General features: G+C 41.5%; 1 protein-coding gene across 9 annotated transcripts in view; it reads left to right on the plus strand.

Annotated features, from left to right (window-relative positions):
• The window catches only part of MAN2B2 (mannosidase alpha class 2B member 2), an 81,280-nt gene that overhangs the window by 52,269 nt on the left and 5,627 nt on the right, over window positions 1–23,384 (plus strand). For all 9 annotated transcript variants that reach the window (XR_013484166.1, XM_078148814.1, XM_078148816.1 and 6 more), the window contains 7 exons: window positions 1,628–1,899; window positions 8,577–8,768; window positions 12,887–13,139; window positions 15,707–15,817; window positions 15,905–16,097; window positions 18,060–18,197; window positions 20,678–20,790. Coding sequence is in view for 8 of the 9 variants with exons in the window: in XM_078148814.1 (XP_078004940.1) it covers window positions 1,628–1,899; window positions 8,577–8,768; window positions 12,887–13,139; window positions 15,707–15,817; window positions 15,905–16,097; window positions 18,060–18,197; window positions 20,678–20,790 (1,272 nt within the window). In the remaining variant the exon portion in view is untranslated. The remainder of the gene's footprint in view (window positions 1–1,627; window positions 1,900–8,576; window positions 8,769–12,886; window positions 13,140–15,706; window positions 15,818–15,904; window positions 16,098–18,059; window positions 18,198–20,677; window positions 20,791–23,384) is intronic.

Below are 23,384 nucleotides of genomic sequence, written 5' to 3' on the forward strand. Positions count from 1 at the left end.
CATTTTTTTTAAATGACAAAGCCAGAGCCCAAAGAAATAAAGTGATTTGCCAAAGGTCACAGTTAGTAGCAGAATTCTCATCCAGACCTAAGTCTGCTGGCTCTGAGTCAGCTATTCCTGGCCGCTTTGTCTGCTACCTCACGGAATGTTGGATCTGAAAGACCCCTGAGAGTACAAGTGGTTGAACCCTGAGCCCGGTGCCCCATGGGCTGAGATGGAGTCCTTACTCTGACTCTTGCTAACTGGATGACCCCAGGCCTGTGGTTTAAAACTAGGAGCTGAGTCTCCTCACCAAGTCCTTGTGTACTTTGTGGGGCTTTGGTGAGGAAGGGTACCGTGTGCATTCTAGGCCATGAGAAGAAGTAGAAAGCACCGAATTGGAGTGAAGGGACCTGGGTTTCAACTCCACCTCTGATATTTATTGCTTTTGCATCCTTGGGCAACTCACTCACCTCTGTGCCTCTGCTTCTTCACCTGTAAATGAGGTACTGGACTAAATTATCTATCAGGTCTCTTCCACATCAAATCTGATCCTATGATCCTATAAGAAAAAAGCTCTTTAAAGTGCCATGGAACTGTGAGGTGCTATTTCCGTATTAGCCATTTTGCAAAAGAAAATAGACAAAAAGCCCCAAGAAAAATAAAGAAAGTATGCCTCAATCTGCATTCAGAGTTCATTAGTTCTCTCTGGAGGGGGATAGCATTTTTCATCATGGGTCCTTTGGAATCGTCTTGGATCGTTTTATTGATCAGCATAGCTGTGTCTTTCACATTTGATTATCCTTACAGTATTGCTGTTACTGTGAGCAGTGTCCTCGTGCTCCTGCTCACTTCACTTTTTATCAGTTCTTATAAGTCTTCCCAGTGGTGCAAGCTGTTATTAATGGACCCCTTCTCACTCGCACTTTCTGAATGTTCATGAAACATTCCTTTAATAATGCTATCTAGAACTTAGCCGGCAGTCAGCTGAGCTCACTTTTGCATAATCTGAAAACCTAGTCATCATGTTTGGAAGGTCACAGTCACATTTGCCCAACTCAGGTAATAATGCCCTCTCAGGTCAAGTCAACAGGCATTTATTGTGCCTATTGTATGCCAGCAGTCACTGTGCTAAGAGCTAGGGTTACAAAAGAGGGGCAAAAGACAGTCCCTGCTCAGAAGGAGCTCACCATCTAGTGGGAAAGAAAACATGCAAACTGTATAAAACAAGATAGAGCATAAATTGGAGATAATCAACAAAGACGAGGCCTACTAGAGTTGGACAAATGCGGCCTTACTGTTTCCAAAAAATGAAGAGGTTAGACGCGGTCTTCCAGCCATAGGCCGGTGAGCTGAACTGATTCCTGACAAAGTTATTGTGTATGTGTCCTGTCTCTGCATAGCTGTTTGTGTGTAATCTCCCCGTTAGACCATGAGCTCTTCAAAGTGGGACTTGTGTTTGCCTTTCTTTGTTCCCCTAGTGCTTAGCACTGTGCCTGACCCATAGTAGACACTTAATAAATGCTTGTTGGCTTGACTTGTAGCACCTGTCTCATTCAACAGTACTTAACAAATCTCCCTGAAAGATTCAGCAACATTGGACAGGCCAGGACTAAATTATCTAGCTAATCTAACTCTTTCTTTGCAGATCCAGAACTCAACTTACTCTCAGTCCACCTATGACTTGTACATTCTGGCCACCATTGAGGGTCTCAGTTACCGGCGTTACTACATTAAGACAACTGGCAAATTTGAAGAGGCTCACCAGGAGTCAACATCAATTGCAAGGGTCTTTCAGTTTGGTAGGAAATCTAAGAAGTCTTCACACTACTCTGGCAAGCGACTATTTCCTGTGACAAACGAGTGTTATTCTATACTCATGGACCGAGACACCAATTTAATGCACAGCATCACCGAGAGGTAATCCACCTGGCTAATCTGGGCTTGTTGCCGGCATCTCTTGGCTTTAGGATGGTAAGGACCTGGTTTTCCTCTTAGAGACCACTGGTCCTCAGGCAAAAAGAAACTTCAATTGATTTTTATTTCTTGGAGAAATATATAGTGTATAAGTCACAGGCTTTTTAAAGTAAAAAGAATCACAAGCCTTTATTATAATCTTGGCCCACATCTCTAAGGTGCCTTTTAAGTTTTACAGAATTTATTCACAGCAGTTCCATGAGGGAAGCAGTAAAAACGTTCATATGTATTGCAAGTGAGGAAACTGAGGGTCTCAGAGGTGGTTGGGTAACTTACCTGTGGTCAGTAGTGTTGGAACCACAAGTTAAACCAAGTCTGTTGATAGTAAGTACCATGTATGGGCTTTCTATTACACAGTACTACCATAAGTACATTTTTTTAATGGGCTTGTGATTTTTTTCTTTGTTTTTGTTTTGTTTTTTGCTTTTTGGTGAGGCAATCAGGGTAAAGTGACTTTCCCAAGGTCACACAGCTAGTAAATGTCTGAGGCCAGATTTGAACTCTGGTCTTCCTGAAGGCCAGAGCTCTATCTATTGTGCCACCTAGCTGCCCCTTGTGATTTCAGTGGTGTAGGAAACACCCGGTGAAGAAATTCCCTCCACCAATGCAAAATGGCACCTCTTTGCACCTTAGTCTTCGAGAGTTGCCAGGGCACAGGGAAAGATTAAGTGTGTGGAAGGCTAGTGTAGTGGATCGAGAAATGATCTTATAGTCAGGAAGACCAGGGTTCACTTCCCGCCTGTGACCCACTGTGACTGTGTGACCCCCAGACAAGTCATAAGTACGTTAAGTACAACAAGTGATTAAAAAAAATAGACTTTACTTTCAGACTGTTCAACTCCTCAGGCTTGTATTAAAAGTCTGTTCATATTTATTAAGTGCCTGTTATGTGCCCAGCACTGTGTTAAAACTGTGTCAGTTCGAAGACAAAAATGCAACTGGCTTTGTCCTCAAGAAGGGTTCATTCTGTTCCCTGTCAGTGGCACAATTATTGTTTCCATCTCCAAGGTGCAAAATCTTGGCATCATTCCTGCTTTTTAATGCCCTGTCTCCAATTTCTTACCAACTTCTGACCTTTTACCACTATAAAATCATCATCACAACTAGGAGGCCAAAAGAAATTAGAAACTGCCTCAGCCAACAAACATTTTGTCTCTTTGCTAAGCAGACTTCTTAGCATTGGGAAAGATAAAAATCTAAATATGACACTGTCTTGGCTCACATGGGGCATAAGGCCTTTTTATCTGGTAAGGAAACATAACACATAGAAAGGTGCTTCGAAAAAATAGTAAAATATGTAAAAACAAATTAATGTTTTGTAGACCCAGGGGGAAAAGAATTTTCAGCACAGTATAAAAATTTAAAGCATTCCTTTCTTTAATTTTGTAATTCTTTTTTTTTTTCCAGTAAGGCAATTGGGGTTCAGTGACTTGTGCAGAGTCACACAGCTAGAAAGTATTATGTGTCTGAGGCTGGATTTGAACTCAGGTCCTCCTGTAATTTTGTAATTCTTTGCTGTGGAAAAGCTTAGAATATCACCACTGTTTTAGATAACAGAATAGATAGCTGAGCAAGGAAATGTAATTTGGATTATAAAATTCTTGCTTTAATAAAAATTCCTTAACTAGTAAAAAAGAAAGAAGGAAGGAAGGAGAGAGAGATAGAGAGAGAGAAAGAAAGAAAGAAAGAAAGAAAGAAAGAAAGAAGAAAGAAAGAAAGAAAGAAAGAAAGAAAGAAAGAAAGAAAGAAGAAAAGAAAAGAAAAGAAAAGAAAAGAAAAGAAAAGAAAAGAAAAGAAAAGAAAAGAAAAGAAGAGAAGAAAAGAAAGAAAAGCAAGGCAGGCTTCGAGAAGGAAAATGAATTACCCAAGATCTCACAACTAGTGGGTGCCAAAAGAAATCTGAATTTAGATCTTTGGATCATAAAAACCCAATGTTTATAGCTGGAACAATCTGTCCCCAGCCCTGACTGTGGTGCTGTAGTCTGGCCTACCCAATCCAGATAATACCTAGATTTTGGATATCTCTTTTCTTTCCTCTAAGAACAAAAACCAAAAAATTTAACCCCTGTGGTTTTCATCCATTCCCTGTCCTTAAGGAAAGTATTTGATGAGCTTTTCCTCATTAAGGTATAAACACGTGTTCAGAATGAATGCATTAAACCTTTTCAGTGTAATTGTGTATTAGCATTCCTTAAGGCAAAGGAAGAATTTCGAGTATCATTGAGAAGATAGCAGGGAGAAATATTTGGAGGCAGAGAGGTCTTTAAAAGATAATTGCCAATATTAGCTAGTTAGTTCTTAATTAGAACTATTTAGAAGGATAGAAACAAAATATCTGACTTAGACAGGACCTCAGAAATCCAATCATTCATTTGGCAAATATTTATTAAGCATCTGTTTTGTTTGGAGTACTAAGATAAGCACTTGGAAGGGTAGCTAGGTAGCACAGTGGATAGACCCCAGCCTTGGAGTCAGGAGAACCTGAGTTCAAATCCAGGCTCAGACACTTGACACTTACTAGTTGTGTGACCCTGGTCAAGTCACTTAACCCCAATTGCCTCAGCAAAAAAAAAAAAAAAGAATTGCTTGGCAAACTTTGGGGCAGCTAGGTGGCACAGTGGATAGAGCACCAGCCCTGGAGTCAGGAGGACCTGAGTTCAAATCCAGCTTCAGACTAACTGTGTGACCCTGGGCAAGTCAACCCCAATTGCCTAAAAAATAAAATAAATAAGCACTTGGAAAACATAAGGATAAATAAAACTACCTCTGTCCCAAGAGCTCTCAGTCTAGAGAAGAAATTAAACATGTATACAATGCTGTTGAATAATTCTAATGTAGAATGGACCAAAAGAGATTTCTTCTAGACCAGAGGTGTCAAAACATATGAGCCACAGGGTACTTCTGATTGCAGCCTGAACTAGATTAAATGTAATTTGAGAAGTACTGAATAAAATAAATTAAAATATAATAAAGCATAAATAATGTTAATAAGTGGTTTTCTAAGTTAGTATGCAGCCCACCTGGATCCTTAGGTACAATTTAGTGGCCCCTGTTTCTATTTGAGAGGCAACGAGGTGGCATTGTAGATATAGTACTAGGCCTGGAGTCAGGAAGACCATCTTCCTGAGTTCAAATCCGGCCTCAGACACTTACTAGCTGTGTGACCCTGGACAAATCACTTGACCCTGTTTGTCTGAGTTTCCTCATCTGTAAAATGAGCTGGAGAAGGAATCCAGTATCTTTTCCAAGAAAAACCCAAAAGGGGTCATAAAAAGTCAGACACAAGTGAAAAATGGCTAAACAACATTTCTATTTGAGTTTGATACCACTATTCTAGACTAACCCTCAAAGCTCAGAGGGAGGAATGCCTTGTCCAGGATTATTCATCTTAGTCCAGTAGCAGCTGAGACCAGAGACCAGGCATCTAATTCCATTCTAGCCTTCTTTCTACTATGCTTTACCGAGGCATTTTGTATTCAGTACCCTGAATACGGCACAAGGTGATCAGGAGTACTAGCAAGAATGATAACTTGAAAAGTCCCCAAACCTTCATCTCTCACCCCCTTCCACCACCTTCAGTGGTGGGAAGAAGCTGCCCTGTTGGCAGGACAAGCGAGATGATAGTGGTAACAAGAACATGACATTTCTGTCCTACTTTAAGGTTTACAAACTCCTGTGCTCACAAATCCCTTGAGGTAAGTTGTGCCAGGAGGATCTTCCCTGTTTTGCAGATGAGGAAACAGGCTAAGAAGTGATTGAGATGGGGGGGGGGCAGTAAGGTGGTACAGTAGATAGAGCACCTCCCTGGATTCAGGAGGACCTGAGTTCAAATCTGGTCTCAGACTAGACACTTGACATTTACTAGCTGTGTGACCCTAGGCAAGTCGCTTAACCCCAGTTGCCTCGCCAATTTAAAAAAAAAAAAGAGATGGGAATTGGGGCTTGGAATTTTAATCCAGGAGCTTCTGACGGAGTTTGGTGCTTTTCCCCTCTACCACAGAGTCAGACCAACTGTTCTTCAAGGAGGCCTCAGTATGAAGGGCCTCAACATGGACTGGTGGGTGCTGGCAAAGTAGGAGGGAGCAGTGAGGGGAGGGGAAGAAAAGGAGGTAGCAGGGATTTGGGGCCAGGCCAGCAGCTTAGGCTAGGGTGCTAAAATGCAGTAAGGCACTTTAAACTAGTGGTGTCAGGCTCACATGGAAGCATCCCTGCAGGCTCTATATTGACTTTAAGAACTACAAATTCACATTATCCATGTTGTACTGTATTTTCATTTATTTTGTTAAACATTTCCTAATTACATTTTAATTTGTGACACCTCTGCTCTAGACCATAAAATGTGATAAAAGCAACTTTCCTGATTAGAGATCTTAAGATCATAAATTCAAAACTAAAACGAATTTTTTAAAAAACAGGATAGTGCTAAAAAAAATACTAGTCTAATAGTTAGGAGACCTGGGTTGACATTCTAGCTACCACACATCTTAGGGGAGTAAGTGTAATTTACTTAACCTCTCTGAACTTCGGGTTCCTGATACAGTATGGGGCAATAATACTTATACTCCCCACCTTCCAGTTTGGTGTGTGGAAAAGCCCTGTAAATCTGGGGAGGGTGGCACATACCTATACTCTCTGCTGCTGGGGAGGTGGAAGCTGGTAGGCGTCATAAGCTCAGGAGTTCTGAGCTGCAGTGAGCTAAGCTGAGCAGGTATCCTCACTGATAGCAGCATTAATGTGGTGAGCCTCCAGGAAGAGGGGGTGAGGAGGGACCAGGTTGCCAAAGGAAAGGTGAACTGGCCAAAGTCCAAAAACAGAACAGAACACAAGCTCTGGTGCTAATCAGTGTGGGACCAGATCCATGAATAGTCTCTGCACTTCTAGCCTGGGAGACCTAGACTTTATTTAGAGCCCTGTTTATAAAACTTCAAGTGCTTGAGCTGTTATTATTAGGGTATGAGCACTAGTCTGCTTTGACCCTCAGGGATGGAGGAAAAGAGGCACTGAGCAAAGCCCAAGTTCACCCTGAAGGCAGGAGCCAGGCCTTTCTGCAAACAGCATCCTCAGTTCAATTCACTAATGGCTCTTGGCTACCTGATGTATGCTGGGGAGGTTGGGAGTGACAGTTTTCTGAGAAGTCTTGCAGCATCTGCCTGTACAGATATTATTGGAACAATCCAATTCACTGACACATGGTTAGACACCGGCAGACTAACCATCACTTCACACGGACACACCCATTTGGTTCTACTGAGGTCAGCTAGCCATCCAACTTCTGAGTTGCACATCTCACACCTCCTGAATAGCCTGTGAGAGCTACTGGGGTGGGACATGCACAGGAAGAGGCTTGGGGTTGACTGTAGACTGTAATTGAGTACCTACTGTGGCCCACTACAAGATGAAGTCTTGTATCCTCCCAGGATGGTGTAGTGTATCCCTAGGGCCTCACATGCAGTAGCTGCTCAATAAATGTGTGTTGAGAAAGAATGCCAGATTGGGAGTCAGGAGAATAGGTCCTTGTCCCAGTAGGTGTGTGACCTGGTACACGTCACAGCCTGTTTTCTCATCAGTAAATGAGCCTATTGCATGAAATCATCTGTAAGCACTAACATTCTAGGTTCTGTGTTCTATGAGAGGCATCATGGCGCGAAGTGTAGAGTGTCAGACTTGGAATCAAGAAGAACTGGTTTAGAATCCTGATTCTAGCTCACTAGCTGTGCAGCTGTGAAAGAATCACTTACTTTGGGAGACTCAGTTTCTTCCTTTATAGAACGTGAACCTCTACCCCTGCTACCTCACTGGATTGTTACAGGGTTCAAATGAGCATTAAAAACTCTGTCAGTTTTTGAGCACTCTATCAGCTACTAATGTTCTAGGATTACTTCCTCACCTCTCACATTCCTAGGTCTCTTCTGACTTCTGGGCATCTTACAGATACACGTAATGAATTTATGATTAAAATTTGACTGCCTGTGTGCCTAGAAGAGACTAGCCCCATCCCATTCACAACCCTGTGAGGTCGGCAGGGCAGGTATTACCCATTTTACAAGTGTGGAAGCCTGCTCCCGTTTGTTTGACTTGCTTAAGGTCTCATAGCATGGGAGGCAGAGCGACCTCTCCAGACCTTTGGACCAGAATTCCAGCACTCTCTGCACCGTGTTGTGCTGCCTGCCTTTGTTTGTTGAGTAACTTATTTGTTGAGTGACTTTCTTTCTCTTCTTCACACATGATTTTCCATGCATTTTCAGGGCTCTCTCACGCACACCTGAAATGCCTCCAAGAATCCTTGCCTTGGTGCCAGTTCTTGCATTATCCTTGTGGTTTCCACCGCCATGCTTCTCCCTACAAAATGACTTTTGTTCATTTTGTTTGTGGTTTGGGTAGGCTTCCCCTTGCGTATTTTGTTTTGTCCAATAAAATGTAAGCTCCTTAAGGGCAGAGATTTCATTTTCTTCTTTGTATCCCCCGCACCTAGCGCCTCACCTGGCACCCACTTAATAAACGCTTGCTCTGGCTCTAAGTCCAGTGGTGTTTGCACAGCAGATGACTGCTCAGGTTGCTGCATATCTTCCTGTGAAAATAACGAATGAGCAAGGAATGTTTGCTCTCTTGTATCTTTACAGGGAGAGTAACCAGACTGTACAAGTCACCCAGCAGTTCCTGGAGTATAAAGTGAATGCTGATTTGGAGCACGGACCGATTTCAGACAACTATTTGTTTACCCCAGATGGATCGGCTGTTCAAGCATCAGATGTGGTGGGGTTGGAAATTGTGGCTGGAAAACTAGTGACAGAGATCCGGCAGTATTTTTACAGGTAAGGTATTAGGCTGCAGACTGGACCGTTTTCACTTCCTGCTTGTGAGCAGTCTTTTCAGTCTAAAACGCTGCTAAGCTGTGGAGACAGCTTAGCATTTTGCTCTGAGTATTTAATCTTTTCTCTTTAATAAGTTAATATTTGCAAAATTGAAATCAGAGACTAGTTTCTTTAAACAAGGATTTGCCAAGAGTCCACAAGACCTCGTAGATCAAGTATAGAACCTCAAATCAGGACGTCCAAGGTTCAGATCCTATCTCAGGAGCTGATTAGCTGAGTGGCTATGGACAAATCACTTAACCTCATAGGGCCCCAGTTTCTTCATCTATAAGTTGCAAAGTTTTGAAAACCTTAAAGTAGTCTAGGAATGTGAGTTATTATTTGCTTGATTTTTTTCATGTTACTGATGGCAGCAGCCCAGGTTTATGTAGCTCCTTGCAGTTCCAAAGGATTTACTATAGATTAACTCATTTGATTCTCCCCAAAGCAGGGAGAGTAAATATAATAGTTATAACAAGGGGCAGCTAGGTGGCACAGTGGATAGAGCCCTGGCCCTAAAGTCAGGAGGACCTGTGTTCAAATGCGGCCTCAGACCAAACACTTGACACTTACTAGCTTTGTGACCCTGGGCAAATCACTTAACCCCAATTGCCTTAAAAAAAAAAGTTACTACAACAACTCAAAAACCACTGACTCAGTGTCTGATATGGGACAAGTCATTTCCCCTACTAGGCTTCATTTTTCTCTTCTGTAAAACAGATAGCTCAAACTAAATAATATCTAATATTCCTTCCAGCTTTAAAATCCAATGATATACCTTTATCTTTATAAAATGCTAGGGGAAGGTAGTACAAACATTGTCATACCCATTTTACAGCGAAGGAAACTGAGACTCAAATTAACTAAGCCACTAATTAACTAAGTCAGACAGCCAGTAAATAGTGGAGAAGGAACTCAAACCTCAAGTCTCTTAATTCCAAGTCCTCTGCATTCAATAAACATTTATTAAGTATCTGCCATGTACAAGAAATTATGCAAGGCACCAGAGTTAACAAATAGAGCAATAGTCACCGTGTTCAAGGAGCTTGCATGTTGCTCTTTCCACTAACGTGTTCTCAATGTGTAACTCTTATCATCAGACAAAATTTTGGTGGTTATGCATCATTTAATATGTAAGTTAAGCTACAGAAGGGAAACGATGAAACTGTGGAAATGACTGAAGGGTAGTCAGTATGGAGGAAACCTTCCAATCAGTTTGCAGAATATGGTGTGACTTTCTTGTTTTCTTGGGTTCACTTCTTTTATAGAGGAAGAATTCATAAAATGTCAGAGCCAGGAAGGGGGCTTATAGAGTGCACCAAAAGATGTTAGAACTGGAAGACATCTTTAAAAATCATCTAGGCCAGCCCTTCTGTATTAGATTGCTTGGGTAGGCTGGTGAAGCCTATGGATACCTTTTCAGATTATTTTCTATATATAAAATAAAATACAGACAAGTTTAAAGGAAATCAATAAAACTGAAATGTAGTTATCAAATAAAAAGAAAATTCATGGACTCCAGATTGTGGTACAATTCCTCCTTTTTATAGTTGAGGAAAACACTGAAACCCATAAGTGATGTATTCAGAGTCAGAGAAAGGGTTGTGAAGCATCTGAGCCTAAACTCCACCCCCCTCCAAGTTTCTCTGTGGACTGGGGCTGTTTTGTTGTGCTTTTGTTAGTCACTTTTGTATATCATCTGCTCCTCTTAGATACTAGCTTTTCTCTGAGGTTTCTTTATGTTCTTTAAGTAGAATCCATGGTGTCCCAATCAGTTAGTATTCAGAAATTTTCCCTGTGTCATCTGTGTAAGTTCTAAGGATCCTTATTCTCAATTTCTGCTCACACTGATGAGTCAGTTCCCTGAGAAAGGCCACGTCTCCTCCAGAGGTCCTAATGGTACCCCAAAGGGATCTAGTGCTGAAGCCTCCCTGCCAGTGCATTTTCCCTGATATCTGTCTCCAGGTAGTATCTGCCAGTTGATACCTCCACCTTTGCTTCCTTTAACCAGTTAAATCAGTTAGCTTTTACAAAAGGCTATTTACTGAGAAAATACCAATAAGAGAGGTGTGCACTCTTCCCCCCTTTGACGCTTGGAGGCCCACTTTTCCCCCAGACGCCTTGGTCCCTGGGGAGTATGGGTTCAACTTCAAAGCAGTTGCTACAGAGCATTTGTCCTACCAAGTTTACCTCTGGATGTGGCATGGCTGTTGAGTGAGTTGCAGTTTCTCTCTCAGCTGCCTTCAGCCCACTTCTGCGGGGGCAAACAGTGGGCTGGAGACTTTGTTTCTCACTGGACTCTGCTGTCCCCAAAATCTGGCATGGACGCCACCTCCCCAGCCTCCAGCAGCTCCCTCTCCCAACCTTTTGAAATTCATGCGATTGTGGCTTAGTCACACACTCCTTCACCTATGAATAGGAAAGGACAAATGCACAGAAGCCCACGTTGGCCTTTCCCTACCCGGAGTTCTATAGAATGTCTTCCTCACTCAAGTCAGCCGGGCAGGAAAGAGAGGGGAAGCTGCCCCCGTTAGAGTCTTGTCTGTCTCCCAGTTCTGGCTCAGCAGCCAGCTAAGAAGGCCCATCGTCATTGCTAGATCAGAGGACTAGAAGCAGTCAGTATACCTGCCTGTGCCCCGAATCAGAGAGGAGGCCCCTTCTGTGGTATCTCATCACACCTTTCCATGTGGTTTGGTGGAGAGCAGGGCATGCGACATGTGCTTGGGGGATGGGCCTCCATTGCCCAGCCCCCATACCCAATACACATAAAATCACCTCTCAACCTCACCTATATTAAAATACTTATATTTTCTAAAAGAAAAAATACACAAGCTTGGAGTCACTTTTCTAGGGTATAATTGTATTGCTTGATATAAAATGTTCATCTTAAGACAGTATTGATAATGATAGCTTACATTTATATACCACTTTAAGATTTGGAAAGTGTTTTACATATGTTATTTCATTCAAGCTTCACAACAACCCTGTAAGGTAGGTGCGCTTAATGTTTCCATTTGATAGATAAAGAAACTGAGGCTCAGAGAGGTTAAGAACAGAACCTTACACATACTGGGCACTTAATAAATGCCTATTGATTGACCAACTGATTAAGTGAATTGCCCAGGATCACACAACTAATAAATGTTTGAAGTGAGATTGAATTCAGGTTTTCCTGACTTTTCAAGTTAGGCCTCTGTCCATGACACAGTGAGACTTTTGCAGAGAAGACATTGAACTTGGAATCAAGAGAGAGGTTCAGGTCCCAGGTCTGCCACTTTCTAGCCATGTGACCTTTGGATGAGTCATCTCATCTTTCTGAACTTGGCTTTCCCTCTTCTCTAAATGGGAGTCATAATTCAGTTGAGTTCAATAAACATTTACTAGAGGGGCAGCACTGTGCTAGGCACTAGGGGAGGTACAAAGGTGGATGCACTACCAGACTCTTAGGGTTATCGTAATGATCAACAGAAAGGGAATATGTAAAGCCCTTGTAACAGAAAAGCAATTTGACAAGCATTTATTCAACAAGCGTTGTCTAGATGGGTCTATAATTGGAGACTGTGACAACTACCACCATGATCTCACCAGGCTGGCATTTGAACTCTAACAAAGAATATGAGAGGAATGGTGACTGCTAAACTAGCCTGCTGAGGTCAACCATTGTCAAGAATCATAAATATTTAGGCCGTACAAACCCATTTAAACTATTAGCTAACCAGAACCAAGATGAACAAGGAAAATTGTCCTGTATTATAAGGTTCTTTGGAACCTTACTGTATCATATACAGTAGCAGAAAGAGAAAAAAATCCCTGGAATTGAAGATGAGAATTTTGAGAAAATCACAAGACTAGGGGATGAATGTAGTAGGGACCCAGTGTAAGCAGAAAATCACCAGCACTGTTTAGGAGAGAGTGTGAAACCTAATTTACTTTGTTCCTACTTTTTCCCACAAAAGGAACTAAAAACCTCACTTCCACATAAGGAATCCTGGTGGTTCCCCGTAATTCCCAACCTCACTTTTTCACTTGTTTCTCATTTATTCATCCCATGATACCTGCTGCTTTTTTTTTTTTAATAGAAATTTCACAGTAAAGGATTATACCTATGCTGCCTATTCTCGGATCTACAGTATCCCAAAGGGTTATGATGGGAAGCTGCTCTGTCACAGGATAGAACAAGAGTACAGGGTGGGGCCCTTGGATCTGAACCGTGAGGCAGTCCTGAGGACAAGCACGGATTTAAACAGTGGCCAAGTCCTTTATACAGACAACAATGGCTATCAGATGCAGAGAAGGACTTACAGAGCATATGTGAATAACACCGTGGCTCGGGTAAGCATTGTTGAGGTTCCTGAAAGTCTGAGAGTCAGGAATCCTCAGGACCCACTCTGTACCAAGGCACAGGTGCCTTATTCAGCTGACATGAGTGAGAAAGGAGTTGGTCCACATATGTGAGGTTATATGACTAAACTCACAGCTGTAAGTACTACTCACTTTCCATGTCTTAGAGTGACTGTTACCTTTTTTACTTTTTAATAATTTCTTAATATATTACTGTTACTTCCCAGAGACTTTCCTCTCCTTCCCTTCTTCCCTTCACCCCCCCCCCCAGCACCCCCAAGAAGTATTGTTGAGTGAAACAATCAATACCGTGATCTTCTTTGGTGATGTAGGCCTCTTTCCTTCCTGGGATTCCTCTGTCATGCTCCACTATCAGTCAGTTAACAGTCAGTCAGCAAGTATTTATGAGGCCCAGGTACTTCACCAAGCCTTGGGAATAAAAAGAAAGTCAGAAGACAGAACCTGCCCTCAGGGAGTTCACAGTCTAATGGAAGATACAGCATAGAAACAGCTATATACAAACAAGATATAGACATGATACATTGGAGATAATCTTAGAGGGAAGGTATTAGCATTAAGGGGTGGGGGGATGGGGTGGTTAAGGCTTCTTGCAGAAGGTGGGATTTTAGGTGAAACTTGAAGTCTCTCTCTATCCTCTGAAATCACTTTAGATCACTGCACTGACCACAGTTAATATAGCCATTTTGCATGGAAACTTTCCCAAACTGTATTGTACATATACCTGCCTTTTTTTTAAAGTAATTTTAAAAATTTTATTAATGTATTTTATTAATGTATTTTGATTTTACACCACAAACATTTCTATTTTATTAATGTATTTAGATTTTACACCACAAACATATCTAGACCCCAGCCTCACAACTGAATTCTCCCTCATAAATGGGAGAATCAGTAAAGCCAAGGGACACAGTGGACACAGTGACCTTATCTGATAATGCATATACCCTGTTCAGTATCTCTCATCTCTCCACAGAGTGCTAATGACTCTTTCATTACCAATTCTCTGGGACCAAGATTGATCATTATACGAGTTCACCTGCCTTTTATTGTTATTTTTGCTATGTTATTGTAATCTTTCTCTGTGTTGCTTTCCTTATTCTGCATACTTCTGTGTCAGTTAATCCAGATTTTCCCATGCTTTTCTGAATTCTGTATAATCATTGTTTTTCCATTATATTCATATGTCACAATTTGTTCAGCAGTTCCCCAATTTTTTTCTACCACAAAAAGTGCTTCTATGATTATATACATATATAAAAATAATCATTATATATAGCATCTAAATATATATGTGCTTAAGCACAATATTTATCTCTGTGTATACACTCACACACACACACACACACACACACACACACACACACACACACGGATCGTTAAGTCAGAGGATATGAACAGTTTTGTGACTTCTCACATAATACCAAATTATTTTCCAGAAAAAAAAATGGATCATTTTACAAACTTTGCCATCAGCTTGCCTTCTAAAAGTCATCTGAACAGAATTTTTTCTTTCCTTAATGACATAGTGTTATAATTAGAGCCTCACTTATTATACTGGGCTTTAAGACAATGATGGCCTTAAGGTTTGTTGATTTGTTTAAGGCTTTTCATTCATTCAGCAAACATTTACAAGCCACCTGCTGTATGCAGAGAACAGTTCCAGATTCTAGAGTCAGGTTAAAAAGTCTAGAAAAGATCTAGAGTGCCTACACTCTAGATGGAGCTCTGCAGTCTAATAAGTGAATATGACACATACCAAGAGAACCGTACTCCTCAGGAATAGATTAGTATATCAGGAAGGTCTGAGGAGGAATGGTGTTGGTGACCCATGGCATCAGGAACCATTTCGTGGAGGTGGTAGCATTGGAATTGGGCTTTGAAGGCATTAGGCAAAGAAGGACATTGCCAGATAGAGAGTCATGTGAACTAAGGTTTGTGTTCAGCAGGCAGAGAATGTAGAATCTGTGGGGAGAGAATTTAAGATAAGTCTGGAAAGGAAGCTTGGTTCCCTATTATGGAAATCAAGCTAAAGAGTTATTTATCCCAGAGGTAATAGAGCACCACTGAAGATTTTTTGAACAGAAGAAGGATGTGACCAAATTTATGTGTAAGGGTTGTATAGCCTGATACTAAATGGTCCCAAGGTGCCAGGCTTGTCTGATTCTTACAGTTTTTCCCCTGTCACTATCAGCTCTCACTGAACATTGCCATCAGTGTTACTGCAGCTTGCAGAGTTCCCTGGTCCTCTTTCTAATCTTCTGGTTCTAACCACATATTCAGACTTGTTAAAGTTTTATATAAGAGTAAGTAGACTCTAAATGAAGGCTTAAGGATAGCTTCCGTAGATTAAAATACATGAGTTTCATAAAAACTCATTAAGAAGCCCTTGGGTCTTTTTTAAGAGTTTACCTCTGGGTTGTGCCACATTGGGATTATTGAGGTTGTTACACATCTTTCTGACTTCCAACAGCTTTGAGGTATTGCTTGTATTCTGCCCAAAGTCATTCATTTCATTTCCCTGTATTTTATGTCTACAGAATTACTATCCCATGGTGCAGACTGCTTTCATGGAGGATAACAGAAGCAGGCTTGTCCTGCTGTCTGAAAGATCACATGGTGTCTCTAGTCAAGGAAATGGGCAGATAGAGGTAAAAGGAAGAATGGCCGTTTTCCTTGGGTGCTCATTAAGAGAGATAGTGGAAGAAGTGACCACCCAGATGACATTTTTTTAACAGGTGATGCTACATAGGAGACTGTGGAACAACTTTGAGTGGGACCTCAATTACAACCTCACTTTGAATGATACATCAGTGGTTCGGCCAACTTTGTGGCTCCTCCTAGGACCCAAGCCCGTCACTACTGCTCTGTATCAGATGAGTAGAATGGCTTTGGAGCACAGACCAGTCGTTATATTTGGAGAATTACCCAGTAAGTAGGGGTCCATTTTCAAAACACTCAGTAGCCTATATTTGGGAAACATCATAGTCATTGGCAAGTATTTGCTAATGTGATATAGGAGAAAGAATGCAAAATTTAAAGACACAAGATGTGAGTTCAAATCCTGGCTCTGCTGTTCACTCACTGTGTGACTAAAGAAATGTTACTATCTCTGGGCCTCAGTTTCTCCCTCTTTAAAATGAGAGAACTGAGCTAAATTATTTCAGAGTTCTTTTGTAGTAATAAATCCTGTGTTGAGCCAGATGCTCAAACTAGATTGTCCTCATTAGGTCAATGGAGAAATAAGTAAAAATTGCTCAGATTTAAATAGCACTTCTTCAAAACAACCTGGACAAGCAAGTATTCCAGGCATTATTGTGGTCATTTTACAGTTGAGGAAACTGAGGCTCAGCAAGCACTTTATCCAAGGTCAGACATCAAGTGTTTGAACTGTCAAAACATTGTGCAAGGATAATAGTTACTTCACCAGGTAATTAATGGTGGGGCTTTTCTCAGAGTCTGAACTACCAGTGGAATATTTTGCCTGAAATTCAAATGGGACTCTCCACTTAAGCTGCCTCAAGCTAGTAACCATGAATTTTTCACATTTATTTTTTTAAAGTAGGCAGCTAAGTGGCACAGTGGATGGAGTGCTGGACCTGGATTCAGGAAGACCTGAATTCAGATCCAGCCTCAGATACTTACTAGCTGTGTGGCCAAGTCTCTTAACCTCTGCTTGCCTGTTTCCTCATCCATAAAATGGGAGTAATAATAGTACCTACCTCACAGGGTTGCTGTGAGAATCAAATGAGATAGTAATTGCAAAGCACTTAGCTCAGTGTCTGACCTGTAGTAAGCACTATATAAATGTTAGCTGCTATCATCATCATCATCATCATCATCATATGAGATAACATATGTAAAGTGCTTTCCAAGCCTTAAAGCACTATATAAATGCTAGCCATTCTTATTACTAGTATTACTATATAATTCCCATACTATTACTATATATTACTATATAAATCTTGAAAACATCTTCCAAGAAACAAATGCTATATTTAAATTTATTATTATAAAGCATTTTTTAAAGGAATAAACAGCTAGTTACAATTTGGTCCTTTTATCAGTGATCTATGAAATATCCATTATTTTGACCCTACTCTCCTGCATGGACTTGAGTTATAATTTGTTGTCATAGCTAAAATTTTTGTAGAGGAGAATTAGAATAAAACTCTTTGTAGATCTTTTTGATTTTTCATCTCTTTCTGTTCTAATTTCGAGTTGTGTGTCTGACCAAGCTTTCTGAAGACTGGATTTTCCTGAACTGCTTCTATCAGTCGTGCTATTGCTTCTCCATCATAGCTTTCAACCAGTATTATACTGGAGAGTACTGTTGCCCTTGGCTATCACATCTTTCCGCTTGGCAAGGATGTCCAGGTTTACTGCTTAGGGCATTTTCCAGTATCTTTTGATTTCTCTTAATGGCAGTTAATTTACATCAGTTTAGCATCTTTAGGAAATGTTAATTATCTGTGTTGATATCTGTTCTTTAATCCATTTTTAGTTTGGGGTGGGGTTTTTTTGGTATTAGCAGTTAACTTAAATAGGAGTTACCTGAACTATATAGCATACTTTCTTGTTTTTTTTTTCTTTTTCCTAGTACAATATTGATTTTGATCTTTGCCCTAAAGACTCTATAGTGCAATTACGCACAGACAGCCAATATGGAAATTACTGGTCTGGAAAGTTTAGAGCAGGCCCTAGATGTAATGGGCAGTAGAGCCCACATCAGAGGTAAGAAAGTAGGGTGAGAACAGCCCTGAAAAAGCTGTGTGGGAAGGCAGTGAATTGTTGGTTCACAGTTTTGCTGAATGCTGACACTATTACTAGGTCTTGTCTCTCTTTCTGTGTTCTTCACAAATCATGGAGAATTGGTTTTGGTTCATCTTGCAGTTAATAACCAGATGCCACCAGGATACCTCCAGAAAGATGCTCCAACCCTCCCCTCCAGTCTTCACCTCCAGATTCTCAGCATTCCTGGGTGGCAGTACGGCTGTAACCACACAGAGCATCTGCAGAATCTGCAGAAAGGTGAGGCAGGCTTTCCTGGGAGGATGGGGAGGAGATGGGGGAACAGTTCTTATTAGGCAACTATCCTACCTCAGTTCCCTTAGTGATTACTAGTGACTGTGATGACTGAATGACTTCCCCAGCCACCTAAGAGCCTTGACGACTTCAAGTCCATCCCCCGGTCACCCTGGTTATGAGTCCAGATCTCTGTAATACCTCAAAACCTAGCTTAAGAACGCCCTCTTCTTAAAAAAACCCCTTCCGTTACTATGACTCCAGCTTTAAGTGACCTCCATCTTCTCTGAAATCCTTGCGGGATCTTTGTGCATATACTCCTTCTAAAGTAGACTTCCTTCTGTGGGATAATAGTAGCTGATACTTAGAAAGAGAAGTGCCACTTGCTAGTTTGTTGTTACAAACGACAAATATTGTTTAAGCTGTTACAAAGAACAAATGACACACCTCATGGGATTGTTGTGAGCAAGAATGGGGTGCTCTAAGTAGCATGCTTTACACACCTTAAAGTGCTGTATAAACGTTAGCTGCTCTTACTGTTCTCATTGATGAGTTTGTAACATCAGTGCCTAGGAATTTAAGTGCTGTGTGCCCAGCCCAGTGCTGGTTCATGAGCCATAAAAGATGTGTCATTGTATTCATTCTAATAGTAGCTCACATGTCTGGAGTGCTCTAAGGTTTTCAGAGATCTGACTTGGTAGTATAGGTTTCTTTTCTTTTCTTTTTAATTTACTCACTGTTACTCATGAACAAGTAATTTAATCTGAAAAATTTTTCATTCATTTATGGCGAGTTAGAAAAGAAATTTTCTTTCACCTCCCTACCTTGCCCCAGTACATATTCAACACACTAAAAGGCCAATGGTAGCCCGGAAGTGGAGAAAGAGATACTTTTTTTATTTAGTATTTTATTTTTCCCCAGTTACATGTAAAGACAGTTTTTGTTTTTGTCTTTTTTTTTTTTAGGCAGTTGGGGTTAAGTGACTTGCCCAGGGTCACACAGCTAGTAAGTGTCAAGTGTTTGGTCTGAGGCCGGATTTGAACTCAGGTACTCCTGACTTCAGGGCCGGTGCTCTATCCACTGCACCACCTAGCTGCCCCTAAAGACATTTATTAACACTTGTTTTTAAAACTTTGAGTTCCAAATTCTTTCCCTTCCTCCCTCCCCACCTTCACCCCAATTGATAAAGCAAGCAATTCAATATAGATTATACATGTGTAGTCATGCAAAACATATCCATAATAGTCATGTTGTGAAAGAAAATGTAGGAAAAAAAACTCAAGAAAAAGAAAGTTAAAAAAAAATATGCTTCAATCTGTATTCAGACACCATCAGTTCTGTCTCTGGGGATGGATAACATTTTTCATCATAAGTCCTTCCAAATTGTCTTGGATCATTGTATTGCTGAGAATAGCCAAGTCATTCACAGTTATCTTACAATATTGCTGTTACTTTGCACACATATCTTACAAAAAATATATCTTACAATATCTTACAACATTGCTGTTACTTTGTACATAGTACATTTCACTTTGTCATCATGTAAGTCTTTCCAGGTTTTTCTGAGAGCATTTTGCTCATTATTTCTTACGGCACCATAGTATTCCATCATAATCACATACCACAACTTGGTCAGCCATTCCCCAATTGATGGGCATCCCCTCAACGTCTAATTCTTTGCACCCAGAAAAGAGCTTCTAGGTAGTGTAGGTTTTCTTAGCACCATTTAAAAGATGAGAAAAGTTTGTCCCAGAGAGAGACGTAATTGCCCAGGGTCACCCATGGAACAAGCCATAGCTGATATTTGACATTGTCTGCTACCAGGCAGAGGCTTCTTTCCATCCGACTGCAGTTCCAATTCTCTAGATATTTGAGGCACTTGAGGCAATAAAAGCAACTGTGGGACAATTAGAAAACAACGAAGCACTGAATTATATGTCAGACTGTTAAGTACAGCAAGAGCCAAGGGGAAGGGAGAGGGTCATTGTGGGCTGGTGTATTCAGCAAGGGTTCCTGGAAGAGGTAAGCACACAAATTGTTCCTTAGTGGGAAAAGCTGTGTCTTCAAGAAAGAATGAAGTCACTGTAGATCCCCTTTCATGCTGGCAAACTCTTTGTGTAAAGTTCCCCTTGGATGCTTCCTCTGAGCAAGAGGCAAGATGGAGGAGCACAAAGAATACCTGCTAGATTTGAAATCCAAGGACCTGGGTTCAGATTCCAGCTCTGCTCCTTACTACTTGACAAATCACTTAGCCTCTGGGCCTGTAAAATGAAAGCGTTGGATTAAGTGAACTTTGTGGTCCCTTCCAACTCGAAATGGAATGGTTCATCTGAATATGGGCTCTTTGAGGGCAGGGGTCATGTTTTTGCCTTTCTTTGTATCCCTCTCATTTCAGGGTAGTGGGAAAGGCTTCATAATCCCTTGTTTGATTGAATAATTAATGCTGTGATTTACCATCTACTCCCTGCTTTGTTCTGTTTTTCAAGGTCACAGAAAGGAGAGTGGGCCTGACCTCAGCCGGGTCTTACTCCGAATCTGCCATTTATATGAGGTGGGAGAAGACCCAGATCTTTCCCAGCCTGTAGCTGTGAACCTGAAGGTAACACCTACCTCTTCCTCCTCCTCCTCCTTTCACCTTGTTGCAGTCCCACCATGAGCAGGGAGCAAGAGGGACTCCTTGAAGCAAACCTCACACCTAAGAGACCCAGCTCACAAAAACTGGTAAATTAGAGGAAACCTGGTATAGTGGCTAAAGGAGCAGCCTTGAAGCCAGGAAGAGCTGGGTTCAGGTCCTGCCTCTAAAACTGCTCGTTTAATTGGTCAGCATCACACATAATTCCCCATGTTCCAAAGCTTCCCTGATAAGCCTGGAGGGAGAGAGTCTTGCCACACTAAGGAGTTTTCCCTCATCACAAGACTGGACCAGAAAGCTCCAGAGATTTGGAGTCAAATCCGGAGTTCACCCCAGTGCATGACTATGTTAGGCCTCTTGTGTGTTTTATGTATTTCCTCTCTCCAGCCAGGTGGTCTATAGTATACTCCAATGACAAATCACGTTTCCCTCCATCAACTTTCACCCAGATACTCATTATCATGCCTCTTTAGTTCCTAGGTTGCCTCATATGAATGTACCTTCCTAAGATACAAGGCCATCCAACTTCTGTTTCTTTTGAATAAGATATACCCATCCAGAGACATGGCCTTTTCATGGTTTTCATTCCACCAAGTCTCAGTGATACAATCATCATGTCCAAACCTTTCCAGCCTGGTAGAAAAAAATAATAGCTACCAAAGCATTTTCTTTTTTGGTAACACGAGTATTATCATCGTGATTTTATTGATGAGCAAAATTCCAAGAGAGGTTGTGATTTCCCCAAGTCAACGTGCAAATGAAAACACCCAGAAAACCTTATGGCTAGTTAGATAGTCAGCCAGAAGTAATTAAGCACTTAGAGGGTGCTAGGCATTGTGCTTAACACTGGGAAGCACATACAAGGAAAAAGAAAGACAGTCCTTGCCCTCAGGGAGCTTACACTCTAATGATAAAAGACTGTCATTCTTCCCATCCCCTCCCTAAAAGCTCTCTCTCATAAGGAAGTACCACAGTCAAGCAGAACAAACTTAACAGCTTAACCATGTCTGGCCCCATGTGCCTTATGCCTCACTACTGTGCGTTTCTTTATCTTTCTCCTCTGTTCCTTCAGTCCTGTGGGATCCAGACTGATAATTCCAGAGGTCTGAGGTCTGGTGTCTTCAGCCTTATTTCCTTTCCATCATGCTGAGATCCTTGTGTATGTTGTTTTCTGGGTGATGGTCTCCGAATTGCTTCATACAAGCTCCTCTGTTTCCCTCCACTCTTTTTCTCCTTCCCCCATGTTCATGAGGCCCCAACAGGAAGCACATGGTCCTCTTCAAGGACCCTCCACCATGGGAGCACACATCCTGGAGGCAGAATCCTTTTGGTTGAGTGACATACCACTTCCCTTTCCTTGGGTCATGAGAGGTGGGCCTGGCAATACTTAGGTTTCTTCTCTCTGGGCGCTTTCTTTCCACATCTCTGATATCAGACCACCCACTTCCTTTCCTGCTAATAGAGGGTTTCTTTAAGTCTCCTCCTGTTAGCTTTAGACCTTAGCTGTACTCTGTCCCTACAGCCAACCTTGAGAGAAAGCGCTCTGTACTTTGTACTCTGTAATGCAGGTGCATTGGACACTCCCATTTTTCACTGTAAAATCTCATTTCAGGGCAGGATGGAAACAGCTTCCCGGAGCCACATAGCTAGTAAGTGTCCGAGGCTAGATTTGAACGCAGGTCCTCTTGACTCCAGGGCTCTCGTGCTCTATCCACTGTGCCACCTAGTTGCCCCCTAGGTCACTTTATGTTCTCGCTGTATGACTCTAAGGTACATAAAATGTACTGACCTGCATTGGTGGAGGGAGTTTTCTCATCAAAAGATTTCCTTCCTTCTCTAAATCTGTGATCCAGCTGCCATCTGTCAGGGATGTTATTAATTCACTTCCAGAAACGTTTATTAATCACCTAATGTGTACACAGTACTCAGTACTATTAGGTACTCAAGGAGAAACAAAGTTTAGATAAAAAATGGTTCTGATCTTCATGGGGTTTACTGTCTAGAATGGGGATATGACATTTTTTAAAATTCAGACTTATGGCTTCATTAGTGTAGGAAACTTTCAGTATGGAAATTCAGTTTGGCACCTGCTTAGCAACCTGAAGTCTCAGGAAGCTGCCTGAGGTTTACAGACCAAGGGATCAGGGAGGGCTTTATAGAGGAGGTGGTGTTTGAGTTAGGATTTAAAGGACGAGTAGGCACTTAGCAGGTGATGAGAGGGAGGCATGCCTCCTAGAAAGATTTGTGAAGGAGAATCCATATGGGTTGGTGGGTTGATTGAATCACAGATGGAAAAGGATTGATTCAGTTATCCATTGTCTGTGAGAAAAGGGTAAGTGGTAGTAACATAGAACCACCAAACAGGAAATGTTTACCAATGCCTAGTACACAGGAAGTATTGATTCCCACCTAGAAATTTGGTCATCACAGGAAGTTCAGCAAACAGGACCACTTCAAAGTGCTTTTCTCAAGGCCGGCCTCTCCCTTAGCTGAGGAACCTCCTAGAATCCTAGTGTTGAGGTAGAGAGGGATCTTTCTAGTGATGGAACCTGAGGCTCAGG

This window comes from Phascolarctos cinereus, unplaced genomic scaffold (assembly GCF_003287225.1).
Source record: "Phascolarctos cinereus isolate Bilbo 61053 unplaced genomic scaffold, phaCin_HiC Scaffold_9;HRSCAF=440, whole genome shotgun sequence".
NCBI lineage: Eukaryota > Metazoa > Chordata > Mammalia > Diprotodontia > Phascolarctidae > Phascolarctos > Phascolarctos cinereus.